The 12,470-nt window shown below is 41.7% G+C and overlaps 1 protein-coding gene across 1 annotated transcript in view; it reads right to left on the bottom strand.

Annotated features, from left to right (window-relative positions):
- Window positions 1-12,470, bottom strand: part of VPS13C (vacuolar protein sorting 13 homolog C) — a 69,348-nt gene that overhangs the window by 25,985 nt on the left and 30,893 nt on the right. Inside the window, exons 38-49 of the mRNA XM_017816740.1 lie at window positions 11,425-11,654; window positions 11,016-11,108; window positions 9,723-10,088; window positions 7,848-7,937; window positions 7,307-7,462; window positions 6,004-6,268; window positions 5,030-5,187; window positions 4,391-4,512; window positions 3,452-3,746; window positions 1,679-2,068; window positions 921-1,025; window positions 39-203 (exon numbers count right to left, since the gene is read on the bottom strand). Of these exons, the coding sequence (XP_017672229.1) occupies window positions 39-203; window positions 921-1,025; window positions 1,679-2,068; window positions 3,452-3,746; window positions 4,391-4,512; window positions 5,030-5,187; window positions 6,004-6,268; window positions 7,307-7,462; window positions 7,848-7,937; window positions 9,723-10,088; window positions 11,016-11,108; window positions 11,425-11,654 (2,435 nt within the window). The remainder of the gene's footprint in view (window positions 1-38; window positions 204-920; window positions 1,026-1,678; window positions 2,069-3,451; window positions 3,747-4,390; window positions 4,513-5,029; window positions 5,188-6,003; window positions 6,269-7,306; window positions 7,463-7,847; window positions 7,938-9,722; window positions 10,089-11,015; window positions 11,109-11,424; window positions 11,655-12,470) is intronic.

The following is a 12,470-nucleotide window of genomic DNA, read 5'->3' as shown; positions in this document are numbered from 1 at the left end:
AACAACATCCAAAGGGAAAAACAGGAAACATTCATTACCTCTGAAGCTGAGATATAATTCCATTTATTAGTTGGAAGAGAGCCATTAGGACCAATTTCTCCAACTTCAAGTTCCAAAGAAGATTTGTTTGCTATTGTGTAGAATGGAGTGAAGGTAACTATCCTGGTCAGGTTAAAACTGCTCATTTTGATGCTGACTCCAACCTGTCAAACAAGGACAATTTGAGCAAACAATCAACAGCAAGCTCAGAAGAAAAGTCAGGATGGAAAAAAAGGAAAAGCTGATGCTCTAATTACAAAACCTGGCACACAACACTCCTGGCTCTGAACACCTGAAATAAAAGAACCAATGACATGGAGTAAAGTCAGCAAATTATGCAACATAATTAACAAAATAGTCAAGTAACATTTTGTAGCTGCAGCATTTTGTAGCTGTAGCATTTGTGGAGAAAACCCAACAGGAATCCTCTAGAGTAAATAAAGACAACCTAAAATGACCATTACCATCAGAAAACAAAGCTAAAGAATATATGGAAACACAACTCCCCACATATCTTTATTCTGCTTAGTTGTGGAAATGTAGTCTTGGATAAAGACTGAAGATCTAAACACTTGCAGTTATGAATTATGCTGTGAACTCTTCTCTCCATTATGCACATTCACCATTGTGTTTTCAAACAGCCCAGAACTGCACATTTGTTATATAAACCACAATTAGGAATTCAACTGAAACTTCTGTTGGTGAAACTACTTGTTGACAGGTGCAGACCTGAACAGCTGGGGCATAAATGTTATTTCCCTAAATGTTAAATATTTCCATGCTTTAAAAGCAGTGGAAGTGAAATGAAGGCCTTAATGAGGGAAAGAGTCAAGGTAAAAGAACCCCAAGAGACCTTCCTAAAACACAGAAGGATATCTTACCAGGTAGTCCATGTTATTGGCTGAACACCTCACACATCCATAGCTTCCTACAGTATCAAGGGAAAAGCTGCTGGACCAAGTACTGGTTGAAATACAGAGCTGGATCTACAGACAAAAAACAACAACATGCAAAGTAATTCAATAAATTCACTGTAATCCTACAGCTTGTGCATTATGGAGTGCAATCACATCACATGGAGCAGTATAAAGACAACACATCAGTGCTTTCAAAACCTTCTGTAAGTTTAGATAACCTTAGAAAGTAGTATCATTATTCATATTCTGATTAGCCTGTTTCTGAGTTCTGGAGATGTTACAGTACATGGTAGAAAAATAGAGGAGCACTCTGTCTGCTCATGGCAGCACATATATACATGGCAAAAAGCCTACATTTTGGGGTGCTTCACAAACTTGAAGAGGGGGGAGGATTAAACACTGTTTCTTCAACCAGTTCTTCAACTACTGTTGGGTAAGAAGAGTTATTTAAAAGGAATGAAGGGCCACTTCTGAAAAAATCTTCTACTGCAGTACTCTTTACTTGACCATGCAAACATCACACCAAAACAAAAAAAATCAAAACTAAAGAAATGTGTTTAACACAAAACAGCATATTTACAGTGTGCATTTTAAATGTCAAAGTACCAAAGAAAGCAACTGCCAAATGAGAGTCTTCAGACTTAAAAACGACATAAAAGTATTCTTCATATGAAATATCTGTGTGTTTTCCCCCTCAGAGCAAGACTTTAAAATCAGCCTACCTTATTTTTACTAAAAATGTTTTTCTTTTTAAATGAGAACAAAACAATGTCTCTGTAGTCTGCTGGATGCTTCACATGAGTGTCCTCAGCTCGGTACTGGAGAACACGGGAAGTCTTGTTGATGATCCAGTAGGGACTGAACACGGACAGGACGAGGCGGCTCCCGACCCTCCTGGTGTGGATGTACACGTCCACCGTCAGGGATGCTGCAGAGTGGGAGGTGAAGCACACGGGGAAAAACTCAGGCATCCCGTCATGGATTTTAAGATGCCCATTCCAGTCTTTGCCTTGATATTTTAACAGCACAAGTTCCATTATTTCTCCATTGATTCTCGAATGGAAAACGTCTGCGGCGCTCCCCTCAGTTAATTCCCGGGCTTCTGCTGTTCCCTGGAGCAAAAGTAGAAGAGGCAAATTAAGATTTTAATATATAAAATTAAGGCATTCAAAACCCAGCATTTTATTCTCTTGCAGGATGCAAATTTCAGATATCTCAGTACAATGTGTCCTAATCTCCCATCACTTTTATTTGGGACTGATTCTCTGAATAATGTGAGATCCATTGCACTTTTCTTGCAGGACAGTAATAAATTCTTAATTAATTCTTAGTTCTGGGTTTCAGGAAGGCAAACTTGTTCCAATTTATTCCCTGTCTCCACTCACTCCCTTCTCTCACCCTCCCTCCTCCATGATTTCCAAAGGATTTTGGCAATGAGTTCTTACCCAATGCTTACACTCCTGGGTGTAACACTGAGCAGGACAGTGCTGCAGATGTACAGCCAGGGCTTTTCCCACTGAAGATCACCCAAGGCAGAAAGCCAGCAGCTCTGCCACACTATTTAGCAGCACCACTTTGCTCAGGCATTAGCATCCCAGAACAATAGCTTTCCTAATTTTTCCTAATAAACAGTGTATTTTACTGTCTGAAATAGTGGCCAGGCTTCATTAGTCTAGGGATGTGAAGACAACAAGCACAGACCCATCTAGAGGTACAGTGACTTGAATTACTACTACAGAGATTTGAATTACTACTTTCTGGCTCCTCAACCAAGGTAACTGCACTCTCTCCTACGTGCTGTGACTCCAAGTACTGAAGGACACTGAAGGTAAGGAAAAGTGGGAATAGTGCCGTTAGGATGTTGCACAGAAGTTGCACAAGATCTAAATGAATGCCACAGCCAGTCCTGCAAACAGGACAGACCAGAACAAACAAGGGTGGTTTGTTCCTCACATCTGTTGTATTTGCTAATATCACTCAGATTTCATGAAGAAATATTAGATACTGAAAATACTGCACAGAGAGGGAAATGGTCTGTGTAGCATCCTGCAAAAATTCTTCCAGTTTGTGCAAGGATGACCCCACAGTAATCATCAGTAAAGAATCAGTGTCAGAATGGAGAGAAGCTGCATTTTCTACATGAAGAAAAGTTCTAGAAATTGTAGATCCTCTGTCTTATGCCTCTTCTTGAGAAGCAAAAGACATCTTGCAAAACACAAACAGTATCTCAGAAGAACGTAAAAGAAAAAGACCAATCCAGTACAGGATTGATATTTAAGGAGCAAGGCAGAGTTGGCCAGCTACATCCAAATTCAAAAAAATGAATCCCCAGAAGTCCCAGAATCAATCCATGATCTGCCTCATTCATTTACAATATAAAATACAAAACCTGACATTCATTATCTTACACGCTACATTCATCTGCACTTCTAAGTAAATACAGTCTTACTTAAAATTGAGTAAAGGATTTACAAATAAACCCTAAAATAACTTACCTCCAGTAAATATCTCAAAGAGTATGGCAGAAGATTCCTCACAGTGAGTGTGGGGTACAGGTGGATAATGTAGGCTGGATCCCACTCCTCTTCATACGGTGAAATAAAACTGAGTTCATCGGGTACAGCTGTTGAGCTGATGATCAGAGGCAGGAAACTGGTCTCCATGGCTGGGCACTGTAACAAGCACTTCACTTCAGTGCTCCTGTGCAGCTCCTCCCTCCAGGCAATGTAAGTGGTGGACACTCTGAACTGCCCCTCGAACACCCCCGTGGGTTGGACATACAGCTGACACCTGCAGGAAGGGGGCAGGAAGTGGGACACAACAGATTTGTACTGACAGACAACTTCACCCACTTTGAAGTCATTGCTAACACTCTACAGCACACTCACTACCCAATCACACAGTCACAGAACCAATCGGGTTGGAAAAGACCTCTGAGATCATCGAGTCCAACCTGTGACCCAACCCCACCTTGTCACCTGGACCAGGGCACTCAGTGCCACATCCAGGCTCTTCTCAAACACCTCCAGGGATGGTGACTCCACCACCTCCCTGGGCAGCCCATTCCAATGTTTAATAACTCCCTCTGAAGAACTTCTTCCTGATGTCCAAGTTAAACCAGCCCTGGTGCAGTTCAGACCGTGCCCTCTTGTCCCACTGCTGGTTCCTGGGAGCAGAGCCTGACCCCACCCGGCTCCCCCTTCCTGGCAGGGGGTTGTAGGGAGTGAGAAGGTCTCCCCTGAGCCTCCTCCTCTCCAGCCTCAACAACCCCAGCTCCCTCAGCTGCTCCTCACAGCACTTGGGAAAAGGTTTTGGATTTTGGGTTTTTATCCCGGTCAGGAAGACTTCCAAGTGCAAATTCAAGCTCCCCCAGCAATGCTGTATTTGTGCATCAGACTCCCAGAGAGCAGCCCTTCAGAGCAAGGAAAGTTTACCTGTATGAATGCAAAGGAACATGGAATTCTTCCTCTGGCCTGGATATGCCAATTGCCTCCGGCACCTTGGAGCCTTTAGCAAGTTTATAGATCATAAATGGGATGGAGAAATGGTTCTTGATCTGGAATCAAAATGCAGAATTTTCATTGCATTTCTGTGGTACAGATTTCTAAAGGAAAAAGGATGAATAACAGGAAGGAAAAACAGCAATAGCAGATTTAACCAAACTCTCTAGAAAACAGACTTTATGTGTCTTAAAACAAAATAATTCTGAAGGAGACAATACACAGGCATATGAAAAAAACTCTTCGTTTTAAGTCCCACGAAATGAAAAACATGCTTAAAATGCCAGATTGTATAAAAAGTATCCTGAGCGTTGAGGATATTAGAAAGCCAAAAGGAAAAAAACAGATTTTCCATTTATCAGGAACACACACACACAGAACACAGATCAAAATTCATTTAACAAATAGAGCAAAATACTTAATAATTGGCCTTTAAGGAACTTCTTGGAAAAATTACTAAAAAAAAAATCTCAAAAAAAAAGTTACTCAAAAAAGATGTCAAAAAAGGCATTAAGGAAGAAAGGCCAAGCCACTCACTGAAGAGCAGTGCCTGGGCTTTGGGCTGGTTTTTACCTGCAGAGGGGACCGTACAGTGATGACCTTGTTCCCTTCTGTGGCATCAATCTGGACAATGATGGAGTCTGAGTGCCCAGCAAGGCTCCTGACGTTGTACAGGCGGCGGCCTGGCTTGGCTATGGGAACGCTCAGTGCTTCTTTGTATCCCTGCAGCTCTGATCCACAAAAACATACCAAAATCTCAGTTAGGCAAAACAAATCACACTACCATTTCCTATCTGAACAGTTCCCAACAGTTCAACAGAACCCAGCAGTTCAACAGCAACAGCCAGGATCAAAGTTCTCTCTGGCAAAAGCACCTGAAATAGTACATGAGTACCACTGAAGGAAAGCTTTAAGGTCCAAATACTCCTCGAGACTGTAACTTTAATCATGATTTACACATAGCCCAGGAAATACCCCAAGCAGTAAACATAGGTACTTGTTGGGTGAGTTAATGAAATGCAACACAGAACATGGTCTTTGTACCAAGGCCAAGTACCTTCAGATAGGATGGGATGGAAAGGAAAAAACTCAGGAGATTATGTATTAGTAGCTGTTGTATCCCATTCTCTTCAGAGTGTTTTCTGGCAAAGCTAAAAACCAGAAACATAACTGCTCTTGAGTAACTTGGGTAACTACAGGAAGCCAAGTAGCAGTAAGGGTAGGGGAAATGAAGATCCTGTTGAACAGGAGTTGGAGTGCACAGGTCTGTGTCACAGGGTCTAACATGGTCTACCCAGGACTCCACTAGAATGTCGTCCATTTCTCCAAAAGGGGAAGAAAAATTATTGTGCTTTTTACTCTCTGAAAAACTGAAGAAAAGGGATTTTACAAGTTTTTAAGAAGTCCAGTAGCTGTTTTGTGGTGTTTTTTAATTGGCATCAGTATTGAAAAGTGGTTCCAACACCATGTACTCCACATGCACTTCCATGCCCCTGCTTTAACCCTGTTGAGCCCGTGTTCCCACCCCCAGCTCCTCAGCACAGTACCCAAATTTAAGGAGAAGACGGAGCTCTCCTGGCGGTACAAGGCAGACAACCTCCCTCGCTGGGGAGCTTCAAAGGCAGAGTATTCCAGCTCCATGCTCTGCCCAACTTCTATATCATGCAGCTTTTCTTTTCCAGTGGAACCAACTATCCGAAAACTGGAGCTGGGAAGCACTTTGAGAGAAACACCCAGGGCATTTTTCACTATGAAAGGGGCTGTCTCTTTAAAGGAATAGTCAAACGTGGATGCAGTTGCCTCTGAAAATGCCTGGAATTAACAACAAATAAAAAAATGTCACACATAAATAAATATAAGATATCCAGAAAGGCAGTTCCCAGCAACTATCATTTTACACAGGGGTAAAATTATATATAGCAAGACCTATGCTTTGTAGAGTAGTATTTCAGGGAAGTGAAGGTTACTTCCAGAGAATTTAATTTTATTCTGTGGTTTGCAGTACATGTTGATGCTACAATAAGCATTCCTGTTCCTCACTGGGCATTTTTCCAGTTCTTGGATTGTAAGAGAAACATAAGATCTGGGACAGAGAAGTCACAAGGACATGGAACACGTACACACTTCATATTCAATCACAACTTATGCTTACAAACATTTGTTTGGTTCCACAGAAGCCATGGGAACTGACTGCCAAGAGAGACTTACAGTATTAGCAAGTACTTACAGAACTGCTACAAAACTGGTTTTAATTTAGAATTAAAAAATAAATAGGCATAAGTCACATTTTGTAAAAACAGTTTAATTTAGTAACCAAAATTTCTTCATCCCCTAAAAAACAAAGGAGGGAAAAGCAGTCTAGATCATTCATAAGCACACCTACTATCACAAGAAAAATAGGGGGAAGAAATATTTTTAACACACTGGACAATCTACTCCTACAGTTTCAAGGCCAATCCTAAAATGCACACTTTTCTTAGTATTCAATAAAGGAGAAAAAACTGGAAAGGAAGGTAAATTTCTCTTTTAATATTTCAGAAAGAGCATTGTAGCAAATAGTTGTGTTTATTGGAGCATTTCATTTTCATTTGGCCTGCATGTATGACCCTTCCTTAAGTCCTGCATAAGCACATTTGTTGCTCTAACACAGAAGTTGCTTCTTTGAAAAGCTTAGCACCACCTTTTTGCCAACCCTAAAGGACTAATCCCAGTAAAACTCCTCAGCCCTTCTAGGTAACATTTGTCAGAGCTGCAGAACAGCCACTGACTTGTGACTGGCAGCCAATAAAGTTCTTTAAAAAAGAAAAAATCAGAACTTCCTACAGAACCAGATAATTCAGTTAGAACTACCTTGGCCAGGTTACTGAAAACAGCCAGACAACACTTGGATATTGTGATGTTCATTGTATCCTTGGAGGAGATGTTGATGGCAGTTTGTGGCTCAGGAAGGACAATGAAATCATCCCCAGGCATCAGACTTCTCTCTTGGACAGGGTTAGTCTTCATCTGAAAGAGAAGTTTCATTAGGCCTTTATGAACACAGAAGTTACTTTCTCCTGTGTTAAAACAGGAAAAAACTTGACCTACACTTGACAATTTCACCTAAAAAAGTACAGCTTGTAAAGCTCAGATGCCTTAAACAAATATGGATATTTTATACCAACACCGAGGGCAAGTTATTTTCTTTTTGTCGATGCACTGGACAATTAACATGATTCAGAAAAACCTTAAGATGTCTAAAGATTGATTTTTTTTTTCCAAGTGAAACTGCACGTCCCCCTCAAATCAACAACATTCAAAAGGTCAGTGTTCTGCCACATAAAACTTTAAAGAAATTAAAAAATAGCTGCCTATTCAAACCATTTCACATAGTTTCAAGTAGTTTACATACCTCCAGTTTCAAATTCCATTGTTTCTTTCCTCCTTCAATTCGTTCAATAAGTGGCTCCCACACTGCATAAGTTTCATTGTAATAATGAATCTAAAGATATAACCAAAATTAAACAAAAACAAAGGACCAGGTTCCTTCCAATAGAAATTATTATGTAAAACATTAATAAGAAAATAATTAATTTTGGAGGTTCTAGCATTACCTTTTAATGGCTTAAAAATTAATACACAGAAATGCAACATATCATAAATTTTTCCCCAGTAAGATCATTTTTGAAGAGTTCATTTTCTGGCTTGCTTTGAGAGCAACCAACATCCTGGTAACACTGTATCTTTTTAACACCTTCAATTAACATAATCAAGTCTCCATCCTCTCCTACCCTGTTTGAGAGAACAACTTGGAGACCAGAAACTTCAATGCCACGAGTACTTCATTGCACTGTGAAATAACAGTTAGTCTGAGCAAAATAGTCTCAGTCTGGCCCACTGGAACGATTCCTCTAACTCAGAGCAAACATCTGGATTTTAATGCCCTTCAGTCACCTCAAATCTGAATAGAAGTTGTGGACTCAACAGTTCTGGATGTTCCCAAGTGCCGGGTCCTGCCCTTTGGCCACAACGACCCCCTGCAGTGCTACAGGCTGGGGCCAGAGTGGCTGGAGAGCAGCCAGGCAGGAAGGGAGCTGGGAGTGTGGATGGACAGGAAGCTGAACAGGAGCCAGAGTGTGCCCAGGTGGCCAAGAGGGCCAATGGATCCTGGCCTGGCTCAGGAACAGTGTGGCAGCAGGAGCAGGGAAGTGATTCTTGCCCTGGACTCAGCACTGGTGAGGCCACCCCTGGAGTGCTGTGTCCAGTTCTGGGCCCTCAGCTCAGAGAGGACATGGAGGGGCTGGAGCAGGTGCAGAGAAGAGCAGCGAGGCTGGGGAAGGGACTGGAGCACAAGTGCTGTGAGGAGAGGCTGAGGGAGCTGGGGGGACTCAGCCTGGAGAAGAGGAGGCTCAGGGGAGACCTCCTCACTCTCTGCAACTCCCTGACAGGAGGGGGGAGCCAGGGGGGGGGTTTGGTCTCTTTTCCCAGGCAGCATCAGTAAGACAAGAGGGCTGGGTCTTCAGCTGTGCCAGGGGAGGGTTAGGTTGGACATTAGAAAGAATTTCTTTCCAGAGAGGGTAATCACCATTGGAATGGGCTGCCCAGGGAAGTGGTGGATTCTCCATCCCTGGAGGTTTTTAAGACAAGACTGGATGTGGCATCAGTGCCATGGGCTGGGAACCACAGCGGGGTTGGATCAAGGGTTGGACTTGATGATCTTGGAGGTCCTTTCCAACCCAGCTGATTCTATGATTCTGTTCTTGGATATATATTTGATAGACTGACCAAATATAACTCAGGTGGAGCTGACCTATTGCACAGAACAGCTCCACACGTGGCTGTATGGCATTTTACCATGCTGCCTCCACAAATGGAGATTGTACCGTCTTGGAATGGGATCTCCCTTTGAGAACAGAGCGGAATTTCTATTGTAACATTGAACACAGTGCTACAGAAACAAAAAAAGGTGGGCAGTAACATGAATATTCAAGTAAGCCAAGCTCAATGTTCATATAGCAAAACTTGAACATGAAAAAACAGTAGAGAAACAGAGAGGGCCAGATTATTCCACGTAGCCACTGCCATTAAAATCTACTATTAATTGCAAACTTCCTGTAAAAACCATGTTATGCTTGGTCACACTTGCCTGACTGCTAAAGAGCTCCTAAGAGCATTACAATTTAAACCTATTATTAATTTAGCACAGACAAAGTGTACTAAAAAGTTACTTGAACGTCAGGAGACATGCAGAAGTGTTTTAAGCTGCTAACAACTGGATCCCACGCACCTCCAGTGACGTGTCAGCAGAGACCTCCATCAGCGAGGACCAGTTTTTAAGGACACCTGAAAATGCAGATTCCACCAACAACAAAGGGACGGTCCGATGGCCCAGACCACACTCCAGGGTCATCTGAACTGATTTCACCACAATGTCGAACTTCTCCTGTTTCAGAATTTGTTCACGGTCCTTATAAGTTTCTGTTGCTTCTGTGGCTACGTCAACCCCGAGGAACCAAGCATTGCACTCGTCTATGGGCTTCACTTGCCACAGATTCTCAGCAACTTCAGCTGCTCCTCTAGAATCCTCCTCTGTTGCCTTGGGTTTTATGGCAGCCATAATGGTAATGACAGTATTCAAAATTATGGGCGAGATCTTGAACAAAGAAAAAAAAAAAAATCTTTTATTAAAATATAAAATCTATTATAAATGGAAATAGCAAATATTACAGGCCCTTGTAAGAGATGCAACTTAAATTCCAAGGAACAGAATCCATACATGGACCTCCTCTTGTTTTCCTCTCCTGCAAAATGTCCCAATTCCTCCCTCACAATCCCACAGGACCAAGGACAAAATTCTCAGATTGGAATTTCCCTTTTGCCAATACGTGGTGCTCCCATACCAGCAGCCAATATCCACCTCTTCCCCACCACTGAATGCTGAAAAGCATTCCTTTGTTTTTAAGATCCATGAGGTGTTCACAAAAGCCTGTTGGCAGAGTTCTGAACCCCACCACTCCAACTGGCAGCACAGTACAACTGTCAAAGGATTTCTGCCTCAGGAACAAGGGACTTACAGTTAAAGGCTTTTCATATCACAAATGCCTATTTGGGGACTTTTTACAGGAGAATCAGCAACTTACATCCAGAAATACCTTCACCAGAGACACAATTATTGGCTTATCTGTTAAGAACAAGGTATTTCACATTGTGTACCATTCTGGAAATCATGTTAACAGCCTTATGTCATCCCTGTACCTGGGGGTGTGTGCATTCTTGTAAGACTAACTGAAGACAAAAATAGTGGTGGTGGTAGCAGGGGGAAAGGTTATTTCATAACTTGGGAAGAAAGTGGTAGGAGGAATCTCAGAATCTGAAGTATTTAAATGAGTCCTTTTTGGTAAAGGGACTGTCAGCACAAGGAACACATAGTGACTTTTTCCAACATGGAGCAGCTCTAAAAATGTTTATTTCTAGAATTAAACTAACAAGGAAAATGCAAATTTTAACCACCAAAAACCAAGCTACAGCTTGAGAAGCAGCTGTTTTAATAATCTTAATAAGACATTTTTAATAATCTTACCTTAATAGTAAGTTCTTCTATTGTTACTGCCACAGTCTGTAATCCTGAGACATGCACCATATTTTCCATGACCAAGGAACATGGTCGTAACACCTGAGTGAAAAAACATCACTTGATTATTAAGGTGACTCCTGGAATCCAAACATTTCAAAAGGTCTTGTACTTTTTGCATTCCATAGGCCCAGGGCATGCTGACCCCATAAAGTAATGACACATTTCAGAGCAACAGCATTTTTTCATGCACTGCCACACATTCCAGCATCCCAATTTGCACAACAGTAATTTTGTACTGAAGATTAAAAGTCACTGAAATAAAAGCTTTTGACCTAATGCTTAAAAATGCTTAAAAAACAGACAAAACCCAACACACAGACTGATAGTACAGTCAAAAAACCAGTGGTTTTCTTACAGTAGTAACATTCTTGTCTTGTTTTTCTTTGAGAAAGGCACAGGCCAACACTTTGAAGCCATTTACTTGAGCAGTCATCCTCTGTGCATCCCTTCCAGATGTCAGAGAAAAGTCACATTGGAAGGAAACTTTTAAGGCAGGAGCATCAGCATTGGTCAAATTAGCAACAAATACAACTTCTGGGTCCAGAATCACAGCTTTTACTGTCATATTTGGCCGTACAGGTATTTCTGTGAAAATAAATTTTAAAAAAACACCCTTGAATATAAAAGGTTTGAAAGCATTACCATGTACATAATACTGAAACCACGCCTGGAAATTGCTACCCAATCATAGAGGTTCAAATTTAACAAATAATGTCTCAGTTTTTACAGGAATACACTGCTGAAACTCAACATCACAGAAATGAGCAGCAAACTGGTCAGAACTTTAGCTCTGAACAAATTGCTCTGTGCTGCAGAAGGACAGGATTAACCCTGCACACTGTAGTCAGTCTAAGCCCTGCCTCTACAAAGGCAAGCTGGAAATAGTTATTTTCTGGCTCAACACTTAAAGTGACTCACTTCTTTGAGTGAACACTTACAAATCAAAACCAAATCATTAATACAGAATTTCCTGTCTGAATATGTTTGGTCTCCAAACAGAAGGAGAGAATCATATTATATTCTCTCAGCTAAAAGCAGGACACTTTACCCTAGAGATGGATCAATCCCTTTGGTTCTCAGTGAGAGGTGGGAGCCTCCTGCACACCAAACTAATCACAGGGGTTACTCCTGTCTAACACTTGCTGGAAATATCAGAATATCAGAGCTCTGCCATGGAACAGGAGCCAGTTTGAGGCTCAGGGCACTACAGGAAAAGCAAAGGAAGCTGGACATGGTGGGTTGCAGCCACCAACACATTTGGGTAGTCCTGAACATTCCTTGCAAGTGCCATTTTCCTGGAGTATCATCCCTCCTCCACCACAGGACTTGGGCACATCTCCAACAGGGGAAGAGGAGAGCAAGTGAAATGTTTGCTCTCCTCTCACCAGGGCAGTTCATCAA

The sequence above is a fragment of the Lepidothrix coronata genome, unplaced genomic scaffold (assembly GCF_001604755.1).
Source record: "Lepidothrix coronata isolate B3197 unplaced genomic scaffold, Lepidothrix_coronata-1.0 Scaffold58, whole genome shotgun sequence".
In the NCBI taxonomy this organism is placed as follows: Eukaryota; Metazoa; Chordata; class Aves; order Passeriformes; family Pipridae; genus Lepidothrix; species Lepidothrix coronata.
This window is presented reverse-complemented; position numbering and strand designations above follow the sequence as displayed.